Consider the following 22533-nt stretch of genomic DNA (forward strand, 5'->3'; position numbering starts at 1 on the left):
CGGACACGGCTGAGCAACTGAACAACAGTTCCTCCCTTCTTGAAAAATAAATTAGTGAGAAAATAGTTTTATCCAAAACAAGTTTTTTTTTGTATCTAGTATGAGTTTTTCTAAAATACTTTTCTTGCATGTGAATGTATAATTTTAAAGATTGATTTCTAAATTACTGAATTTAGGTAAATTCAACTTTTTTTATGGTTTCTCTATGATAAATGTGAAGTGAAAATTGAGCTCCTGTGGCGCCGTCTACGACAGCACTTGGACATCCAGACAAGTGGCTGAAGCAAATAACCCCTCACAGAACACGCTGATGGGCTCTGTTTCGGATGCACGTTCAACTAACTGATTTCCTACTTGCTTTCACCTTTTCACAGGTTGCGCCATTTGAAGGTAAAGTCTAGTCTTCTCTGAGGGGCACTCAGATCTCCTCAAGCGTGTGGGGGAGGGTCAGTCTAAACCTTCTGTCCCTTCTGTTTCAGCCGTGACTAAGAAAAGTCTGCAGTGAGCAGCTAACTGGTGAGGCCAAGCCCTCCCTCCCCACCTCCTGGGGCAGTGAGGACTTCAAGAGTTCAATAATTAGAACACATGATTCTCTGTATCCACCTCATCATGACAGAGAAACTACCACTTCTGGTAGATCACTATGACACAGGAGTAAGCCAGAAGATGGCGTTGAAGGTTTGCAATCACATTTTAAAACAAGGCCGATGTGGTTTTCAGTGTCTGAAAGTGCACGAGGGGAACGGTGAGACAACCGAGTCCTGGCAGAGGACACGTGTGCGAAGCGCAGAAAGCTCTAGCTGGCCGTATTTGTTCTGAGCAATCTCCCTTCTGTTGCTGGTGAGCACGCTGGGGAAAGCAATCCACTGGTTAAAGCGCAAGGCAGCGGGGAGGCAGCCACGTCCACTTTGTTGGCTGAAGTATCCAAGTGCTGAGCTCAGCTCCTGACAGGTAGAGGGGCCCCAAAAATATCTGTTGAATGAATGAATCCATGAAAGAAGAAAGGAAGGAAAACCGCCGTGACCAGAATTTTCTTTGAAAAATACCCTGTTGTTTACTACATAGACTCTGATAGTGGAAAACTTACTTGAGTGAATAAAAACAGAGCATCCTGTTAATTTCTGAGAAAGTCGTTAGTTTGAGGAAAAGCTTACCCACTCTGTACCTCATGGCTGTTTTGCTCTAGGCTGAGCTTGGTTGTTTCTTTGGATGGGAGACAGTGGCCTGATATTTAAAAGAAAAACTGAGAAATAAGTGAAATCAAAAGCTTTTCAAAAGTTGCGAGTTGACCTAGGGTGGTGGTGGTCTAAAATCATATAGAAACCAGTGATCTGACGGTTTACCTGAAATTGGTAACTACACAAACATGCTGAAGCATTCAAGATGCTGTGGGGGGTGGGGGGGAGGTGGTTAGATCTTGGAACATTAAGTAAAATCCCTCTGTTTAAATATTGTTCTTATTCTGGCCATTTAAACTCCCACTTGTAAACTGTTTCTCCCACGTTGAGGTTAAAACTATGCCACTGAGAGGTGGACCAGGGCACTTCCAGTTCTTTCCTGCTGCCGCAACTAAAGCTCTGGGGGTGCTTGTCTCAGTTACTGAAGTCCTCCAGTTGAGCCGACCAGCAGGATGCGAGCATTTCAAGAGCAGACAGCGTGTGAGCGCAGTTTATAGCTCAAGGTATCTGGGCCATTTCCTTTTTTCTTTTCAATGAGTGTGATGTTCTCTAAACACGGCGGAGGGGCGGGGCTCTCGGTGACAGCCAAGGGTGCCCCCCACCCACCCACGGTCGGTCGACACGGACAGTCCTCTGTCTTTGGTTACGAGCTCTGCAAGCCCAGTCCCCTTCGCACCAGATTCCCGCTCCTGCACGCCCCCACTTCCCGCCCTGACAGCGCCGCCGTAGCTGAGCTGCTGCTCAGCGGTCCCGGCGCGGAGGCGAGGTCCCCTCGCGCCTTGCCCTCGGCAGGAAACCGCCCGAGTGAGGTTCCCCTGGCCCGTGCGCCCGACTCGAGGTGCGTCCCCAGCGCCGCCCGGCCCCGGGCCCCCGGCTGTCCGTCCGCAGCCCACTACCCCATCCCGCGCACCCGGCTCCCTGCCCAGAGCCCCCAGACCAGCCCCGCGAGCCCAGCTGGGAGCCGGCGCTCCGCCAGCCCGGGTTCCGACCCGGCCCCGCGCCCCCCGCTCTGCGTCCGCAGCCCCTAGCCCAGCTCCGGCCCCGCGCCCCCGGCTCTCTGTCCGCAGACCTCGCCGCACCCCGCGCGCCCGGCGCTCTGCCCGGAACCCCCAGACCAGCCCCGCGCGCCCAGCTCTGCGCCCGCAGCCCCCACCCCGCCAGGTGGCGCCCCGGTTGGCCCCGCCCCGCGTAGGCCCCGCCCCAAGCGCGGCTTTTAAGCTTTATAAAGTTCCTCTTTCGTACCTCGGAGGCTTAGTTTCACTGCTTGGACTTGGGACTCACCGCTGCCCTCAGCTCGAGTCCGGGCGAGGTAAGACTTGGGTCGGGAAGGACCAGGGCTGCGAGCCGGGGAACGCAGGAAGCCGGCGCGAGGCCAGCCGTGCGGGGTCCACCTCGGGGCAGCGCAGGGCACCCCAGCGTCGGCGCCAGGAGAGAGCACGCCCCTCGAGGGAGCCCCGACGCCCACCCCATCTGCTCTTGGCCGGGGAGTCCCGCGGCCCCAGCGTCCGTGGGTCGGCCGAGCCCGGGCCCCGGGAGGCCACGCGCGGGACCGGATGTGATAACGAGGTCGCCGGGCCATCAGCGGCCGAGGGGGTCGTCGAAGGGACCCACACCGGGCGGCAGGCTTAACCGCGGGGGACGGACCCTTCTTCCTCCCGAGGCTGTTTCTGTTGCTCCTCGCTCTTGGGCTCAAACTCACCTCGGCCCCGAGCTCGTGGCTTCCCAACCGGTGGTGGAAGAGGAGGCGCTCCAAATTCAGGCCACTAGGGGCCCCGCGCTCCGCGACCCCCGCCTTCCCGGCACCTTCCCGCCCCCGCTCCGCCCGCGGGCCTCCCTGCCCGGCTGATGCTCGGCGCGGGGATCCCCCACGACTAGGCTGCGCTCGCCGCCTGAGGCCAGGTCCCTCTGTCGCATGTGGCTCCCGGGCCACCTGGTCGTTGCTACCTGCCTGGGGCTCCGGGGCATTCTTGGGGCAAAGAGTGCGCGGGTTTCAGAGAGAGCCGCGGGGGAGCTGCCGCCGCCCGGCACCTGGAAAGCCAGGCCACAGGGGAGCCCGCGTGCGGAACACGCGGGGCCACCCGGGAGTGGGGGCTCGGGAGAGGGCGCGGGCGAAAACTGACCGTGGCAGGGGAAATGGACCGTCCACGGCTTGGGCCTGGGCAGGGGAGCGGGAGTACGAGTGAGCAAACGGAGGGCCACGCGTGGTGGCGGCCGGATTTCGGGGGTGCGCGAAGATCAGAGCCCTGAGTCTGGGCAGCGCGCGGGCCGCGGGGGAAAATGCGAGTGGAGCGTCCAGAAGGTGAGGTCGCGGACGGGCTCAGGGTGGCGGCAGGACGGCGCGCCAAGGGCATGCACGAGCCGGGGCGGCTGAGAAGGGCCTTCTCTCGGGTCTTCGGCGTCACAGACTCAGCGGCGCGCGCCTCGCCGCCTCCGAGACTCTGCGGCCTCGTGGTCATTGCCGGAGGGCCTCCTCCTCTCCCCGCAGCGCAGAGCGAGTGCCGGAGCGGAGCCTGGGTTGCGAAGGGACAGCGTCGGCGCGCGGGGCATGAACCTGGAGGGCGGCAGCCGAGGCGGCGAGTTCGGCATGAGCTCCGTGAGCTGCGGCAACGGGAAGCTCCGCCAGTGGCTCATCGACCAGATCGACAGCGGCAAGTACCCGGGGCTGGTGTGGGAGAACGAGGAGAAGAGCATCTTCCGCATCCCCTGGAAGCACGCGGGCAAGCAGGACTACAACCGCGAGGAGGACGCCGCGCTCTTCAAGGTGCCCAGGGCGGGACTGGGAGGGGCCAGGGCCCGCGCGCAGCCCGACCCGGGCTCCGGGGGCCGGTCCGCGCCGCGCGCGCCGGGCCTCGTGCGGGAGCGCGGGTGTCCCGCGGCTCCTCTGGTAACTTCGCAGAGGGCGGACCCGGTGCCACGCCTGAGCGCGTGGAGCGCGCGGTCCCCCGGAGTCAGATGCCCGTCCGCGCTCCCGCCGGGTAGAGGGGTGGGCCAAGGCTGCGCCTGTCTTTCCCTGGGGCCCTCTTTCTGGAACTTTGGATACCTCCTCGCCTCCGCGGATCGACTGTTCTCTTCCTTGCGCGCGGGCAGGCGTGTGCGCTGCGCCCCTCTCCACGCTGTCCCTCCCTCGGGCCCCCTCTCTGGCCAGCGCTCTCCTAAAGGCTCTCTCTAGTCCTTCGGCCGCGTCTCTCCCTCTACCTCACTGTCTCTGTGTGACTCCCTCTTCCCGAGTATCTCCCTGGAAAGTTTTCTCCGTGTCTCCCTTCCTCTTTCTCCTCTCTCTCCCTCTCAGGGTCTCCTTTGGGCCTCTCTCTGGGGGTTTCTCTTTGCCCTGTGTGTGTGTCCCTGTCCTGACCGTTTTCCCCTTGGGCAGTTCACCCAGCGGCCAGTGCTTTAAGGCCCAGCCCCACCACCTGTGGGCAGAGCGTGGAGGGGACTTCCTCAGGGAACTTGCCCGAAGAGTAAGGCTTGCCTCAGGCTCCCTAACGTCCAGAGGTGCCATGTGGTGGTCCCTCAGCCCACAGCTCTGCCCTTGCTTCCAGCCTAACTGCTCCAGTGGGTGGGTGGGCCTTGCGGGTCCTCAATCTTACCTGTCTTTCATAAACACATTGTGTGTGTGTCTCTGTCCCACATTCCTGTGGATCTGAAACCCCTGCCGCCATTCTTTCCTTTAGAAATACAATTTCCAGATTCTTTTTTGAAAGACCTGCATTTTAACTTTTCCCCACTTCTTTCCCACCAGGCTTGGGCACTGTTTAAAGGGAAGTTTCGAGAAGGCATCGACAAGCCAGACCCTCCCACCTGGAAGACACGCCTGCGGTGTGCTCTGAACAAGAGCAACGACTTCGAGGAGCTGGTGGAGCGGAGCCAGCTGGACATCTCGGACCCCTACAAAGTGTACCGGATCGTCCCCGAGGGAGCCAAGAAAGGTGGGCTTCCCGGGCCGGGGCCGCCTGCACCTGTGCCTCCCGACGGTTCCCTGTTTTGCCGCTTTTGTAGCCTCCCATTCAAGCCTGGCAGGCGGTTTTCCCAGCTTCTCTGGGTCACAAGTTGAAGTTCCCGTGGTGTCAGTGCAGGATAATGTCTCAGACTCCTGGTCTCCTGCTGTGCATGTGCATATGTGTGTGTTTTCTAGTTTGTTCTCCCAAGATATGGGCCAGATTTCCAAGCCAAAAATGGGAAAGCTGTTTGAAGCTTTACTTATTCATCTGTCTCTCGTGATTAGCCATTTTGAGGAAGGGAAGGTTCATGATCTACACATCGTTACCATTTGTAGTAAGAGAAGTGTCAACATTTAGACTTTGCCATGGTCAACTGGGCTGCTTGTTAAAACTAAGGTTCCCACTTTCCAAGATTCTGACCCAGAGCAGGGCCCAGTTTAACAAACCACAGGTGACCTCACTAGATGGACATCTGCTGGGGGAGCTCGTGCCACGAGGCCCATCGTCCTCGGGCTTCTCTACTTGTGCTCGCTTTGTGGCACCTTGTAGGAACCAGTTTAATGGCCCAGACAAACAATTGCCCAAGGGAATTGCAGAAAAATGCCTTATTTGTCAACACTGTGCTATGCATTCTAGGAATTAGACTCTCAGGTATTTTTCTAAGATTTGGCATTTCATCCTGTCAGTTCCTTTTTCACACTGTGCATTTCCCTTTTCCCCAAACCCTCAGGAGCGAAGCAGCTGACCCTGGAGGACCCGCAGATGCCCATGAGCCACCCGTACAGCATGCCGACTCCTTACCCCTCACTGCCTGCTCAGGTATGGGAGGGGCAGGGGAGACTCGGCCTGCGAGAGGCACTTGGGCCAGACCCTACGTGCGGGAGAGACCTGTGAACAGAAGCAAACAGAACTCTGTTTTTGCTGTTTGTCAAACTGCCAAGCCACATCCCAGGTCACTGGATGAATGTTTCAGTCTCTGCCTGGTGCTGCTGGTTTGAGGAGAGGGAGATGAGGGTGGGTGTATCTGCTTGCTGGTTAGATTTCCCCATTGACTCTGAAATCTTCTGGGAAACAGACCTTTTGTGGAAGCCAAAGATTTTGGAAGCAGTGCTTTATCATGTGAAACCACAGGGCAGCTGACCCCGTCAGACTTTTCGATGTGAATTCCAGCTCTGTTTTATTCACTTTGCTGGAAGGGAGGCAGAACCCCCAGCAGGGCTCTTGGTTTAGCCATATGATGAAGCGTCACATAAAGCCTCACATAAAGCGTCGCTTTACAGCACTGTCTCATTTGTGCTTTCGATTCTTCGTGGCGAGTTTCCACCACAGCTTTTCTGATAATAAGAGGATTTGGCTGTCCCCCACACAAGCGGTCCCCGAGGAGTCTGGAGGGCTCCCCCAGGCTGACCCTGAGCTGGCCGCTCTCCACCCCAGCCCTCCTCTGATTCCTCCAGCAGGTTCACAACTACATGATCCCGCCCCATGACCGGGGCTGGAGGGAGTTCGTCCCAGACCAGCCGCACGCAGAGATCCCGTATCAGTGTCCCGTGACCTTCGGACCCCGCGGCCACCACTGGCAAGGCCCAGCCTGTGAAAATGGTAAGGGCAGGGCCTGTGGCCAGAGGGCCCCTCCTGGCCTAACCTCAGGGCAGTCGCGTGGCTCTCTCCCTGCTCAGAGCTGCCGGGGAGGGCCCTGCATGCGGTAAAGGAGGGCACGTGTCCCAGAGGACTCCAGGTCCACGGTGCCCAGCCCACCGTGTGCCTGGACAGACTCGGGGCTGCGTCATGGAACCAGGGGTCACGCCAGGCCCCAGGAAGCTGCCCTGCTTTTCACAGAATGTAAGCAGTATGCCCACAGCTGCCCAGTGAGACTGAGGGCTGGGGACCACTTCCAGGTCCCCTGACCCCAGAGCCCAGCTACACAGGACAGGGAACATCAGAATTCAGACTGGCCGACTTTATGTTTAGTAAGCTAACATGTTTCTCCCTCCTTGAACAATCTTAAATTTTATTTTTAATCTTGGGCAAGAAGTAGTTGATTTTGTTAGTGTTCCCAGAGAAGGCTGGACCGTCCTTTAATCCTGACTGTCTCTGTCTACACATCTGTAAAGCTGGCATCCCACAGCTGTGGCCCAGCCCTCCTGCACCCAGGTCAGCCCGCAGGGACCCAGAGGATTTCTCTTAAGCAGCGGTGTGTCCAGGCATTCGTTCCTGGGATTAGAGGTGATAGTAGGAAAGGGCCGTGTAAATCCTGTGAAGGAAACACAGAAGGTCTCTGCAGAAGAGGGCCTGGCAGGTGCTGCTCTTGGACTGGACGCCGTGGCCCCTGGAGGCCTTCCCCCACCCTCAGAACGAGGCCCGTCTCAGAAGCACTCGTCTGCTAAGTGCAGAGAAAATTCCACGCAGTGTGTCCAGGGCATCAGAGCAGAAGCCGTCAGGACCTGTGAGTTAGTTGTTTACACAGCAATCCTGAGACCCGTCAACACCTAGATCTTTTGAATGTTCTGGTAGTATCGGCTCCTTTTCCCAGTCATGTCCAGCTCACTCTTGGCTTATGGAATTGAAGAAGTAGCCTATGATTTAAGATTGGTTTTGAGTGACATATTTTTTTTTAATCACAAAACTTGGTTTTATTAGCTTTTTAGGAGTGATTTGAAGCAAAAGTCGGTTTTCCATATTGTGGTGGGAGAGTCAGCTGATGCTGGACAGGTTTATGCAGCTCAGACCCGGGTCTGGTGCATCAGCTCCGCTGAACTAGTGACCCTGGTGCAGAGGGCAGGCTGGTGGACAAATCTTGACACATAAGTGACCTTACATGATGCGCCAGCCAACTGAGGTTCTGGCACACACTCTCTGTTAACCTCACGCAATACAGCTGCTGTGCCGGCTGGAGACGTGGTTCCCTTTCCTCCTGAACCCAGGAGCAGCAACTAATGAACCAGGCCTAGCAACGTGTAGGGTTTTGGAGGTTGGAACTCATGTAGAAACCTGGGCTCAGCTCTGCGGTGAGCTCGCTGTGCACATGGGGTGAATCGCACAGCCTCTGGACTCAGTCACCCTGCCCATCAGCTGTGCAGGGACAGGGCACAGCCTTCCAGCCAGGAGACGAGTGACACCTGGGGGTTGAGCCTGGCGTGCACGGTGAACGCTGCCCTGTGGCCTGGAAAGTGACCAGGACAGTAGGTCTCAAACATTCTCAGCAGACTCACACACACACAGGTGACTGTGAGGCGCTGGAGGGGTTAATGACAAAAAAGCAGGGAAGGAAGGAAGGGAGAGAGGGAGGAAGATTGCAGAGGCAACGCCAAGGTTCCTTCCGGCTACGGCTACGAAAAGGCTCCGTCCTTCTTCAGCCTCGGTTTTTCAGTAGGACCTCAGCCTCCTCGCCTCTCGGGAGGGGTGTGTGTGGGTGGGCAGTGTCGCACTAGAGGGCCCAGGCCCTTCCCTCCCAGCCTGGTGCACCCCCGGGGCTGACGGACCACCCTCAGGCAGAGGCAACTTCCCTCTGTGTCCGAGGGACTCTGTTAGACGGCATCTGATTTTTATTTGCAAATGCAGGTTGCCAGGTCACAGGAACCTTTTATGCTTGTGCCCCGCCTGAGTCCCAGGCCCCCGGGATCCCCATAGAGCCAAGCATAAGGTCTGCCGAAGCCTTGGCCCTCTCAGGTGAGTGGGGCCCCCCGGAGGCGGCGTCTGCGAGGGTCCTCTCACTTTGGGTGGATTTGAGGGGTCCGTGAGCGCAGCTGGGGTCTGGAGTGGGTAGAAGAGTTAGCATCCGGGGCCAGCTTCCCAGGCTGGCCCACTTCTCCAGGTGGATCTGAGCCGTGTCAGCTCTCCAGGAATGTGCAGTTGCCCCAGTTCCATTTGCCAAGGGCCCCCCACCCTTCAGCAGCTTCTCATACCATACAGCAGGGCTCCTCATCGTCCTTGCAGGCTTAGCTGCAGACAGGTGGCCTGTGGGCTTCCCAGGATGCTAGCTCTGGGTTCTTTCTCCCCATCACGTACGGTGCCTTCGCAACCAGCATCTTGCTCTTCCTCTGAGTGTGGTGTGTCTAACAAACAAATCCAGATCAGATCTGGTCTTTAGAGTTTCATCTCTAAAAGAGGCCTGGATCTCAGCCATCTCACCTGTTTTATGGAAAACACCTTGAGCTGTACTAAGCAGGTGTGATATATGTATATTTATCTTTTAGATAATGTTTTGATTGTTTTAAAATGAGACTTGCATTGTTAAAAATGAGTAGCTTATGCTTTGGAATTCTCACCCTGCTCCCTGCCCTTTTTGAAAATCAGCGACAGGAAACAAGCTGGATTCTCCAGGTTTCAAGAGAGCACAGCTGGGGCCCTCCCTTGCTCCTGGGAGAGCTGGGCTGGCCAATGGGCTCTTTCTGGTTCTGAGGTTCTGAAGAAGGCTTGCTGCCTTTCTCAGATGCTCCTGGATGGTGGAGGGAGCGGAGGTGTCTGAGCAGAAAGGCCTGTGTTGTTTTTAGAAACTTTCAAACCCTTTCCTTAAGCACCTAAGACTTGAGTGTGTGCCTAGAAAGTAGGAAATAAACAGCTATTTATATCCCTGTGACCTCGTGATTTCGGATGACGTTCAACGAAATGAAACCCTGGGTAGCCAACACCCACTCCTTGGGGTTCACAGCGGCAGGAGTGGCAGAGGCGGCTGGAGGCAGTAATGTGGATTGTCTGAGTCTCAAAACCTACCCTTGAGGAATGAGAGGCTTTCGTGGGTTTCTTTGGCTGCGCTCAGTACAGCTTACCATCCTAGCCGTTTATCCAAGGTCGGCCACCCACTCAGGCTTGAGCCCCACACGGTTGCCCCTCGTATTTCAGGTCTGGGGCCCTCGGCAAACCAGGTTGGTCCTTTCAGGCCATTGGTCAGATTTTAGAGAGGATTCTAAAATCAGCAATATTTCAGAAATGAGCTCATATTGTTTAGTTTTGGAGAAAGCACGACTCTAGAGCCATCCTCAGACTCAAACAGAGAGCAAGGTGCGTCTCAGCTGCCTTTACGCTTGGGCTGTTTCCTCCACGAGGTAATTTTATAACAAGAGTAGAATATGCACAGTGGGAAAATAAGGTAAAAATCAGCAAAGCAAAAATGTGAAATAAAAACAGTCCCGCCACTCAGAGCTCACCAGTCATCGAGGCTTGTCCTTCCCCAGACTTCAGTGTGTTTCTATGTGTGTGATTTTCTTTTCCTAAATGACATCATACTGATGTTTTTAGTGTAGTTTTGGATTTGTGGACATATTTGCCTTTTTTCTGAAAGACCATTGTACTTTTTTGCTAATAAGAATTATTTAAGGTAGGGTACTTCTTCCAAAGTCAAAACTGACGGCCAGGCTTAAAACGACCTCTGTTTGGTGGCGTGTGACGTGGTGCGTTAGACATGAATGCTGTCATCACCACTACTGAGCTCTCCCCCGGATTCTGTGTCCCACACATTTGGAAAAATGCTGGGTTAGAGAGCGTCACAGACTGATGCAGAAGTCCTCCACCATCGGGCGGGCTCAGGCTCAGAGAGGGTCATAGGCCTTGCAGTGTCTCCCCCCAGACTCCTTGGTACAGGCGTCCCACCAAGGATGCTCTTTTCGGGCAGTCGCCTGGCCCCCTGCTGAGTATCAGCCCCAGGCTCGGAGCCCGCACTGACCGTCAGCGCTGTGCTTGCAGACTGCCGGCTCCACATCTGCCTCTACTACCGGGAAGTCCTGGTCAAGGAGCTGACCACATCCAGCCCCGAGGGCTGCCGGATCTCCCACGGCCACACCTACGACGCCAGCAGCCTGGACCAGGTCCTGTTTCCCTACCCAGAGGACAACAGCCAGAGGAAGAACATCGAGAAGCTGCTGAGCCACCTGGAGAGGGGCGTGGTCCTCTGGATGGCCCCCGATGGGCTTTATGCCAAGAGACTGTGCCAGAGCAGAATCTACTGGGACGGGCCCCTGGCGATATGCAGCGACCGGCCCAACAAGCTGGAGAGAGACCAGACCTGCAAGCTGTTTGACACGCAGCAGTTCCTGTCAGGTGAGGTGGAGAGGCTTGGCCGGAATGGGGCGCCTGTGCGAGCTGGGCCTGGGAGTGTGGAGCTGCTGATGGTTGGTGTGCCCCCGCGAGGGTCATGGCAGCAGGTCCCTCAGCAGGGCTTCCTTCTCTGCGGCCCTGCACCCACCAGGCCCGACTCTGGAGTAGGTCTCCTGTTGGTTCACCTGTCACCCCATCTGCGGGGGCCTGGGGACAGTGGGAGGTTGTCCCGGGGCTGTGGTTCAGGCTGAGGTCTTAAAATTTTAGGATGTACCTACTCCTCACCGGCCAATAAGGCTCCTGTTTTACTGGCACAAGTGGTCTCAGCAAGCATATCTGCTGGTGTTTCAGCTCTTTTACGGTTCCTAGAAAAGTTTAAGGTAGAGCTGTGTCGCCAACGCTCATGGTTGTGAGATGTGTCACCCTCAGCAGATGTCTCCCAGCAGGTGGGACCCCGGTGAGTGTGCTGAACTGATTTTGCAGAGGGGAAATTATGAGTTGTTTCTAGATTTCAAATCACATTTTCCAGAGTCACCAGGTTTTGTTTTCCTAGTATTGATTTCGTGGCAGCTAAATCGGGTCTGGGCTTTTGTGAGTCCTGGGCCACCTTGTGGGGGAGTCCGTCCTGTGCCCATTCGGCTGCCCCCATCATCAGGCCTCTTCTGGGCAGAGAGCTGGTTCTCCCTCATCCTTAGCTCTTTTTGTATAAGCACCTCCTTCAGAAACAGCCTGTGTCTGGGCTTTCCTGGGCCTCCCCTTCCCCAAAGCTGCTTCTTGATTCAGCTCACCTGGAGCACAGCCCCTGCAGTCTGCCAGCAGAGACCATGCTCAGCTCCAGGGTTCGTGGCTCACATTTGCTGAGGCTGCTCTAGATTCTCTTTCGTTGCCCAAGCAAACATGTCCCTGGTGACTCACCCTCCCCCAGAGGCAAACCGGGAGGAGGAGGGAGAGCTAGCCTCTGGTCCCTGGCAGCAACCCCCAGGCCTCGCGACACATGGGGCTGTCCACCCTGGGCCCAGCGTGTGGACCGCCTGCCGCGGGGCTCGAGGAGGAGCCGGGAGTCTGAGGTCCGTGGCCAAGTCTGAAAGAGCCTGGCTCTGGGTCTCTTTGAGGTAACAGGTCTTGGATTCAGAAGGTTCACTGTGGGTGGGAGGGGCTTCATCCTGGAGAAGGGGTCCTCACTTCTTGGGGTGTCTCTGGCCCCGCAGCTGTAGGAAGGGAGCTCTGTTGGACATGGCTGTCAGCCTCTGGGACTATGGGCCCCATCATGTGGGGCTGTGTGCTTCTTCATGGGGGGCTATACGCCCCCTCATGACGGGCTGTGTGTCCCCTCATGTCCTCATGGGGGGCTGTATGCTCCCTCTTGTCCTCATGGGGGGCTGTGTGCTCCCTCATGGGGGGCTGTGTGCTCCCTCATGTCCTCATGGGGGGCTGTGTGCTCCCTCATGGAGGGCTGTGTGCTCCCTCATGTCCTCATGGGGGGCTGTGTGCTCCCTCATGGGGGCTGTGTTTCCCCCTCATGTCCTCATGGGGCTGTGTGTCCCCTCATGTCCTCATGGGGGCTGTACTCCCTCATGGGGGGGCTGTGTGCTCCCTCTTGTCCTCATGGGGGGCTGTGTGCTCCCTCATGTCCTCATGGGGGGCTGTGTGCTCCCTCATGTCCTCATGGGGGCTGTGTGCTCCCTCTTGTCCTCATGGGGGGCTGTGTGCTCCCTCATGTCCTCATGGGGGGCTGTGTGCTCCCTCATGTCCTCATGGGGGGCTGTGTGCTCCCTCATGGGGGGCTGTGTGCTCCCTCTTGTCCTCATGGGGGGCTGTGTGCTCCCTCATGTCCTCATGGGGGGCTGTGTGCTCCCTCATGTCCTCATGGGGGCTGTGTGCTCCCTCTTGTCCTCATGGGGGCTGTGTGCTCCCTCTTGTCCTCATGGGGGGCTGTGTGCTCCCTCATGTCCTCATGGGGGGCTGTGTGCTCCCTCATGGGGGCTGTGTGCTTCCTCTTGTCCTCATGGGGGGCTGTGTGCTCCCTCATGGGGGCCTGTGTGCTCCCTCATGTCCTCATGGGGGGCTGTGTGTCCCTCATGGGGGGCTGTGTGTCCCTCATGTCCTCATGTGGGGCTGTGCATCCCTCATGTTGTCTCCGACCAGGAGCTGCTTCGGTTTTGCTCTTTCCCTGTGACCCAGGGCTGTGCTCTGTGCTGGTGCAACCTCTGTCTGAAGTGTTTTCTGAGGTTCGAGGAGGAAACTGTGAACTAAAAGCTGCAGCTGTGCAGACAGGCCCCTCCAGTCAGGGATTCCCGCGAACCTTCTCGAGCCTCCAGGCCTCTCAGCCAACTGTTTCAGAGAACTGAGCCAACGCAGAGGCGTGGGTGTCACCCCCACCCCCTCGCAGTGTGGAAGCCTGGCACATGTTCTGCTGAAGTCAGTTAGGTTTGATTTGAATTCTGGAAGAAAAAAAAAGCAGGAAGTCAATGGTCCACTGAGTTAGCTAGAAACTTCTTCGGTTGAAGAGAACAGTGGAAATCTTTGATATCTACCCATTCAGGATCTGCAACCTCCTGGGGACAGCCCCGCAGCCCGCGCGCACATCTGATAAGGCCACCACGGCTGTGCACACGCGGCCGCGCCCATGTGAGCCTCTCCTCTGCGGACTGACATGTGCTCTGGGGGTGGGGCCAGGGCGCTGGTGAACGTGGGCCGGTGTGGCCCGGGGCCGGGGCCTCATCCCACCCTCCCTTCTGAGGGAAGCAGCTCAGAGTCACTGGGTCTCCAAGATAACATCCTGCACTCTGCGGTGTCGGAGGTCGTGGGCACCACAGACTGTGGCTTGGAGGTTCTGGGTCAAATCAGAAACTTCTGATTTTTTGGAAAAAGTAGATTCTCCTCTGTGTAAACGATTCTTTTGGCTCAACATAGCTCCATTTCCTTTTCGGGCTCCCCTACTCCTTCTAAGACCTTTGCCTCCTTGTGGGTCCAAAGCTGCAAAACGAGCACCCCCTCTTGGGGTGCAGCCCCCTAGAGGTGAAGGTGATGCGCAGGGGGAGACCCGTGGGAACACTCATGTGCACCCCGCCTCTGGTCCCGCCCTCACTGCTGTCTGGCCTCCACATCTGCGTGGGCTCCCATCCCCGCCCCGTGTCCAGCGTGTGGGTCTCTGAACCTCTTCCTTGGTCTGCAGAGCTGCAGGCGTTCGCGCACCACGGCCGGCCACTGCCAAGGTTCCAGGTGACTCTGTGCTTCGGGGAGGAGTTCCCAGATCCTCAGAGGCAGCGCAAGCTCATCACTGCCCACGTGAGTGTCCGGTTACCTTCGCGTGAATCAGGGCAGGGCCCCACTTAGAGGAGTTCAGATGGGAAATAAGCGCTCCGGACCCTGGGCGGGTTGGGAGGGAGGGTGTCCAGCGAGCAGAGCCTCCCCGCCCTGGACACCTGCCCATCACCACTGGGGGTGACCTCTGGCCTGTACTGTACCCGTCCCATCTGTTTTGCTTTCCAAGGAAATAGTCATATTCCCATTTCATAGGGATTTAAAAGGATGGGGCTAAAAGTTGCCCTTTAAAATTCTTGACATTTAATGTTACTTTAAAAATGCCTTCTAGCTGATCTTCCCTTAAGGGGAAGCTTTCCCCCTGACTTGAGTATTGTGTAAGCCCCCTCCAAAAGGCCCCCATCCTCTTTTATTTCTGGTTATTAGAATTTATTTAATTGTCAGGAGCTGAGGGCTGTGTGTGTTTGGTGGAGCGGAATCTCTTATGGCCTTTGGGCAGCTCAGGCCAGGTCACGCTTTCCAGCAGAGTCTAGCGTGGGCTCACCTGCACCGAGTAAACACCTTTCACAGAAAAGGAAAGAGGAAGGTTTAGAGAAATAACATGTAGCATTGATTGGCCACAGAAAGCAGAGTTTTGAGTACTTGGGATTTTCAAATTTGAAATTGAAGCGTCTGTGTGGTTGTGACCTGTGAAAGTTATTAACAGGCCCAGGTGACAAATAGCAGCAGGGAAAGTCACACCAAACAATAATAGAATTCAGGTCACGTCTTTTAAGAAAGATTTTAATTAAAATTTAAAAAAACTTTTAGTTTTATTTTAGAGTATAGCCAACTAACAATGTTGTGATAGTCTCAGGTGGACAGCAAAGGGGCTTGGCCATACATGTATATGTATCCACACAACCCCTGCTTCTTGGTCATAAAATCAAAAAACAACTGACCAACCAGCAGAAATGTAGTCCCCATAAACCTTTGGAGTTTTCTCGTGAACTCTTACTGGCCAACAGTTACTGATATGATAACGGCTTCTTGTTAACAACTGTCCAAGGCCTGGATGACCTCGGCGCGGGCACACAACACCTCGGAAGACGGTGGTGAGCCCTGCGTCTGAGTCTCGGGGCTGGCACGCGCTGGCCTGAGTCGGCCGGCACCCTGGGTGCGCCCAGGAGCCTTGCTCCTCTTACCATGAGTTGGATTTGCTTCAGTGGCTTCAGATGAGTTATGCTCGAGCCACTGTATGTGGACTCGCACACCTGCCGGGACGAATGTGCTTCGTTTCTTACTGTGATTCAGAAGAAGCTGAGCACTGAATACTCTTCGGTGAATGTGCTCCACCCTCGTACTGAGACTAGAGGCATCTGGGGTCAGTTAACGTCTCTTTTTCCACCATCCCTGTTAAACGGCAGATGTGGAAAATTAAGTCCATTGGTCTAACTTACTGGATTACCTTAAACTTTAATGAGACTCAGGTTTGATCCCTGGGTCAGGGAGATCCGCTGGAGGACGGCTTGGCAACCCACTCTGGTGTTCTTGCCTGGAGAACCCCATGGACAGAGGAGCCTGGCTAGCTACAGAACATAGGGTTGCAAAGAGTTGGACGCAACGGCTGTGACTGAGCACGCACGCACCGTGAATCCACCCTTAATGTGGTCATTTTACCAATGTGCTTCATTTAGTTCTAGTTTAGTGTAAATTTCAAGCGGCAGTTGGTTTACAAACAGCATTATTACCTTTCCGTTCACCTGAAGCGTAGAATTCAGTAGATCCTGTTTGTAGGTCGGTGTGTCCTCCAGAAGGCTCCTCACGTGACACGTCTTCACGGTCGCAGCACCTGACTGTACGTGTGACCGTGTCCTTAGGTGTGGAGGGTTATTGCCAGATGGCCATGATGTCTTGTTCAATCTTCACTGCAGGTTGAGCCTCTGTTGGCCAGACAGCTGTATTATTTTGCTCAGCAAAACAGCGGACACTTCCTCAGGGGCTACGACCTGCCCGAGCACGTCGGCGGCCCGGAGGACTTCCACAGGCCCCCCCGCCACTCCTCCATCCAGGAGTGAGAGCCCCGGGGCCAGAGACGGCGCGCGCGTGAATACGCGCGAGGAGAGCAGCTGGCTGGGCCCCTGCTCTTTCTCTGTGAAATGTGGGAACGGGGACTTCCTCCTGAGGAGAACATTGGTAGAAAATCAACCTGACACATGAGCTTTTTCCAGAAGAAAGAATGCTTTTCAGGGTCTTCTGTGGACCCTGATGACAATGTGAAAACTCATCGTCATGTGGTTTACATTTACTGACTTGCAGTCTTCAGTCTGATGTGAACTCTTTCTTTCATGAAGACCGAGAAACCTGTGCTTCGTCGCTGACCACTAGGATGGCACGAAGGCGCCCAAGTGCCAGCCTGTTTCTCAGGGAAGTAGAACCTACGTGTGAGGCCGTTCTGCCCAGAGGAGGAGTGCGCCAGCCGCTGTGGCTGACGTGCCTCGGGACGCTGACGGCAGGACAGACTCGGCTCCGGGGGTCCCCACCTGGGTGGCCCACCACCTCCTGTCTGCAATCCCCGAACCCCCAGGCCCAGAACGCAGCTGGTGTGACCCTGTGGTGTTTCTCAAGCCAAAAGCATTAGGGCCACCCTGAGCACCGTGTTTTGTCACTTCGTACTGACTGGTTAAGATATTTTTTGTTTGTCTTTTTATCTCTAATGCTATAGAAATTATTGCTATAGCAAAAAGAGAAAGATTGACAGATCAACAGCCCAAGATGTGCTTCTGCAGCCTGGTGAGCGTTTCCCCTCTTGTCCTGTTTGTTAGGAGACCGGCTACCGTGGCAACACTACGAGGAGGAGCCCTCGCCTGGCCTGGGGGAGGCCCCGAGCGAGGGCAGGACGGGGCTCTGCAGATTGAGCAACTGCAGGCCCAGGGAGCTGTTTTTGCTTATTTTGTATATTATACGCTTCCTCATGCCAGTGGCAGTTTGACAGGGCCTTAAAATTATTGGGCTTTTTCCAAACACAGCTTTTTATAGAATTACTAAGATATCTACTTGCTTAAGTGAACCTGACCACTTATTCATTGTTCCTTTTGGAAAAGTACTGATATTTGGACCATGGTGTAGCAGCTTATTTTTGTCCTGCTAGGAAGTAATTGGAGAAGGCAATGGCACCCCACTGCAGTACTTTTGCCTAGAAAATCCCATGGACGGAGGAGCCTGGTGGGCTGCAATCCACAGGGTTGATAGAGTTGGGCACAACTGAGCGACTTCACTTTCACTTTTCACTTTCATGCATTGGAGAAGGAAATGGCAACCCACTCCAGTGTTCTTGCCTGGAGAATCCCAGGGACAGGAAGCCTGGTGGGCTGCCGTCTATGGGGTCGCACAGAGTCAGACATGACTGAAGCGATGCAGCAGCAGCAGGAAGTAATTGCCATGACTTCTAGGCTCGGTGTTCGAACCAACATTCTCTTATCCTAGTCTGTGTCTTTAAGTCATTCAGCAAACTTGCATTAGACAGATTGTCGCTTTTATCCAGCTTAGTAAGCAGTGAGGCCTGGAAATGTCATTTCTTCTTTTTCTTTTTTTTTTTTTGGCAGGCGTTTTTAGGGATAAAATAATACATATTAACTACGGAAATGTTAGACAGTATAGAAAGGCAAAACCCTTTGCCAATCCAAATTCTCCTCCTTAGAGGTACCCACAAGAAGAATTTGATTCTTCCAACAGATTTTACTTTTCTACAGAAACACACAAACTTAAAAAATCTCAGGGGTCCTTCGTGCCCCCACACGTGCAGATTCATCTGCTCTGGGGCACTTCTGCCAAGCCCACCTTGAGGCCCTCAGAGCAGTTTAAGCAGTTCATTAGCCACGCGGAGTGAACCCCTTCTGACAATAGATTGCACTCCGTGGGCTACAGTGACTTATGCATCTTATAGATGTGAGCATCTGGGGTACATTACCCCCAGGGGGCAGGAGACCGCGGGCCCACTGCGTGGCTCTGCTGCGTGGCCGGCACCCCACCCTCTAAGCAGACGTGCGGCTCCCTCGTCTCCTTTTCCAACATGAAACTGCTCTGACTCGAGCTCCGTGTCTGGCAGATGCTGTTGGCTGGGGCCACAGCCCGTCCACATGCATAGCGCATGTGTGTGGTGGCTTTCTGTGGTCTGGGGGACCCACAGCGTGGGGCAGCAGATGAACCAGGAAGCAGTCTGGGTGAGGGACCCCGACGTGGGCTCAGCAGTTCAGTCTAGCCTGCTGTTAGTGGAGGATGCTGTCGAATTTAGGCCCTTGTTATTTGGAAGAGTTTTAGGTCTGCGGGGAAGGTCTCGGGGGCACCCCTGGCTTGTTTCTTGTTCCTGAGGTTTGGGCACACCGCGGGCAGACACCAGTGTCTTTGAAGCACCACGGAGAGCTCCTTCACACCACGGCTTCGGAAGCTCCTCGGTCACCTTGCGGAGATCCAGCCAGGCAGTTGTTTTGCAACGGAGGAGCTGTTCCACGTGCCCAACAAGCCCACGACCGTGGGGACCACCTGAGTCCAGCTGTACCCAGCATGAGCAGAGAGGCATCTGTGGGCTCAGCTGTGAACAAGGCTCTCTTCCCAGGTCCCTGCGAGCAAGCACAGGTGCAGGTCTGACATGGGCTGTGTCCTCAGGCTGGTGACCGAACTGCATCCCCAGGGAAGCCTGCACCAGTGACTGTCTTTTATTTCTGTGAATCATTTTATTCGTGAAAATCCAGACACAGCGTAAGCCCTTCCATTCTCCTGCGGTCACATCACCCCCCTTTCTCCACAGGCAAATCTCCTCTGAAGGTGCTGAGATTCCACAAGCTCAGCATCTTTGTTACCTGTCTCCCTAAATAGCTGGAGCTCACTGGTGTAGCTCACACGGTCTATCCTGCCGTGTGCATCATCTTGCAACTCGCCTTTCGGGCCCCAACTCGGAGCTGGACACGTGTCAGTGTGTGGGGGGTGGTCTCGTCTAGCCCTGTTTCCCGATGTGGAAGACTGTGAGGGCCGATTCCCGGTTTCTCTTTTCACGGCTTTTAAGAAGGCAAGTGTGTGGAGCACAGCTGAAGTACAGGAGAGACAGGCCAGCCTCCTCCAGGGCAGACTCGCCATTGGCCTCTTGGGGAGGGGGCTTTGCAGGTGCAGAGGGCCTCCCACAGCCCAACCTCCCTCCTGGGACTGCTCCAGGCTGAACAGTCCTTGGACAGTCGTACATAATCTTGTCATGAATTTTGCTGTAAATTGCTTTTCAAAGCAGATTTATATTTGTGATATTTTAGAATCTTAATAAAGATTTTTTTAAAAAGCAGTCTTTTATGGGCTGTGTGTGTTATTAAACCCTCATCTTGATAGCTTTTTAAATACTTCCTCCTTCTGTTGCATTTGGCAGCCTGTTTCCTTCCTGGTTGCTGTGAGCCTCCCAAAAATCAGATCTCACATGTTCAGCTTGTTTAAAAAAAAAAACAACACACACCCTGCCACGCGTCCCAGTGTCAAGCAGCACCCCGCCTCGCTCCCTACCACCGTGAGGGTCTCAGAGCTGAGGACCTGTGTCGACGCTTCCTTCTGTTTCGTCGCTGTTGCTAACGGGAAGGGGGTGTCAGTTCACCAGCATCCAGACCGTGGACAGTGATAAGCTGCGTGCGGGGGGGCACAGATGAGACAGAACCCCACCCCAGGGCCTGCGCCCCTCCCCCAGATATTCAGCCCCCGGCTCCTGCCCCGGCTTGTGCTGTTAAAATCCTTGCAGCTGGAGACTGTGCGATGCTCTCAGAAGCCTACGTGTCCTTCGCATCTAGGAATCCTAGAATGCTAGATCTGAATAATTTCAGATTTGCTAAGTGGTAACCAAATCAAAATAATGGGGAAATAAACTATTACACTGCTCTGGGGGCTCTGTCTGCTCAGAAACTGTAGGTGGACTTAGTCTCACAGCAAGTTTTATTCAAACAGCCTGTCTGTGCGTTACATCTGAAAGAGGCTTTCAAGGGATTCTGTGCCCTTGAGCTTAGTCTCAGGTGATTCTCCGCATCTGTCAGGTACCACAGGGGTAAGCCTTTCTCCACCCACAGGGCAGGTCTGGCTGTCCGGGTTCAGTCTCCTCGACAAGCATTTCCTTTTACATGAAGCATGCCTCTGCTGGGAGAATCATCATCTTCCATGTCATCTCTCTGCAAAGAAGCTCCAGGGGTCAAGTGAGGTCATCTTTTTCCAGGAGATGCTGTCCCTGAGCTGACCTGGGCAACTGGGTCAGTGTTTTCTGAATTAGTTATGAGTCCTGGGCTGTTCCGGGCACCTGGTGAGCCAGGAACTCTTCAGTGACCCCCGTCTGCCAGGGGACAGCGTGTGGCCCACAGCTGTCTGGGCAGACTTTCTGGAGGGTGGGGACCCTGGAGCTGTCAGTGGGCGTCTGGTCCAAAATATTATAAGGTTCATTTTATCCCAGTCCTTGAGCTAATGGTCAGAAGTTTGGAATCTGTGGACATCTTATGATCTTTGAAAGCTGTTGCTTCACTTCTTTAGAAATTACCATTCTCCTTCCCACCTACCACCACCTGCCCCTGCCTTCCCATCAGGTGGGCATGACGGTGGCTTCGCAGAGAATCGTCTCAGCAGATAAGGGGTCTTTGCCTCCTCTGGTCTCTCCTCCGGGTCAGGATCGCACAGCAGCCTGGTGCCTCCTCTCCCGGAAAGCCTCTCCTGGCTGCCCGGCCGCTGCCCCTCACCCAGGGCCCAGCTCCGACCGTGGCCCTTCTGGAGGCGTTTCTTGCCCCACTGTGTACACCCCCCACACCCCGCCTGGCTCACTCCCCGGCAGAAAGACAGCACTGGTCCTTGGTGGGAAAAGGGAGGGCTCAAGGAGGCTGGGAGTTTAAGAAAGATCAACCGCTCCTTCAGCCCTCTGACGCTCACCCGGGCCAGAGAAAGATACTCAGAGCCGAGGAAAGGGGCCACGTGAGAAGGTACGCGTGTCCAGGCATCAGCTTCTCCCGGGTGAAGGCCAGCTGTGCTCCTGGAAAGAGACACCGTGGAGAAAACCTGAGAAGAGCGTGCCGGAGGAGCAGTCCATGCTCCACGCCGGGCTGGGCTGAGCCACGGGTGTTGGGGGTGTCTGAGTGGAGGCCACACTGAGAGCCAGCACCAAATTTAGTGCCAGCTCGAGTGAAGGGGTGCGATCCGAAGGGAACAGAGGTCGAGCTCCCTTGGTGGACTAAGAGCTAAAATGAAAATTGCACTGCTAAATGAAACACGACGTATTTCTTAAAAACATCAGCCACGACTTAGATTTGCACCTGCTGTGTGTGCGGCGCAACCCTGGTCACGCTGCATTCTGTGCTGTAGTCTCTGTTCATTAATTTTCTTTCATAAGGTCCTTGAAGACAGGTGCTGGGCCTCGCATCCTGGTGCATGCGGGGCCTGCCCTCGAGACTCAGAAGGCAGTGTGGGACGTGTGGGTTACGCAAAGGCCACTGCAGCATGTGCGGTGGAGAAACACTCGTCAGGGTTGCACGGTGGCCTGTCTCCCAGGGCACGGAGCGTGAGCACGGGGCCCTGCTGGCGGGAAGCAGGGGCCTGCGCGCTCAGCCCTGCCCTGCCGGCCCGCCCCGCCTTGGGCCTTTGTCTTTCTGCTGTTTCCCCTGGGACACTCTCCTCTCAAAATGATCTCTTCACCAGGGAAGCTCTATACTGTGCTGAGCTCCTCTGGCCCCTCTGTGTCTGAGGTGACCCCTCTCTGCATCACCCCACCCTCCCTGGGGACTGCCCCCTCCCCCCATCACCCCACCCTCCCTGGGGACCTCCCCCCTCCCCCATCCTCTTTGCTCCTGCAGGTTCACCCTGCTTTTGGTTCTACTATTTACCTCATGTGAATGGTAAAAGGGAAGGTTGCTTGAAAACAGGAAGGGAAAGAACAGTGATGTAGATTTTTAATTGCGGTACAGCACACAAGTAAAATGTATGATTTTTAAGTGCACAGCTCAGTGGCACCAAGTCATCACCTAACGCTGTGCAGTCATCACCACCGTCGTCCCCGAGCTCTTCGTCTCTCAGACTGAAATGGTCCCAAGAATACTCACTCACCTACCCCTCCCTCGGGCGCTGGAAACCACCATCCACTTTCAGTC

The 22533-nt window shown here is 55.4% G+C and overlaps 1 protein-coding gene across 3 annotated transcripts; it reads left to right on the forward strand.

Annotated features, from left to right (window-relative positions):
• Positions 1–2309: 2309 nt before the first annotated feature.
• Positions 2310–19700, forward strand: IRF4 (interferon regulatory factor 4). Of its 3 annotated transcripts, none has more exons than XM_070360902.1 (9): positions 2310–2487; positions 3664–3939; positions 4918–5104; positions 5847–5935; positions 6571–6715; positions 8675–8782; positions 10796–11149; positions 14322–14434; positions 16324–19700. In XM_070360902.1, exons 2-9 carry the CDS (start codon positions 3724–3726, stop codon positions 16465–16467), a joined length of 1356 nt encoding a protein of 451 aa, XP_070217003.1. In that variant the 5' UTR covers positions 2310–2487; positions 3664–3723; the 3' UTR covers positions 16468–19700. The 3 variants fall into 3 exon arrangements, with proteins under 3 accessions (XP_070217003.1, XP_070217004.1, XP_070217005.1); XM_070360903.1 differs by having other exon boundaries at positions 6574–6715; XM_070360904.1 differs by lacking the exon at positions 8675–8782.
• The last annotated feature ends 2833 nt before the right edge of the window (positions 19701–22533 follow it).

Source organism: Bos mutus, chromosome 23, assembly GCF_027580195.1.
Source record: "Bos mutus isolate GX-2022 chromosome 23, NWIPB_WYAK_1.1, whole genome shotgun sequence".
NCBI classification, from domain to species: Eukaryota; Metazoa; Chordata; class Mammalia; order Artiodactyla; family Bovidae; genus Bos; species Bos mutus.

Coding starts and splice junctions, on each gene's coding strand:
- IRF4 (XM_070360902.1), top strand. CDS start 3,724: ATGAACCTGGAGGGCGGCAGCCGAGGCGGCGAGTTCGGCATGAGCTCC. Junction 5,105..5,846: donor CCCCGAGGGAGCCAAGAAAG/GTGGGCTTCCCG, acceptor CCAAACCCTCAG/GAGCGAAGCAGCTGACCCTG. Junction 8,783..10,795: donor CGAAGCCTTGGCCCTCTCAG/GTGAGTGGGGCC, acceptor CTGTGCTTGCAG/ACTGCCGGCTCCACATCTGC.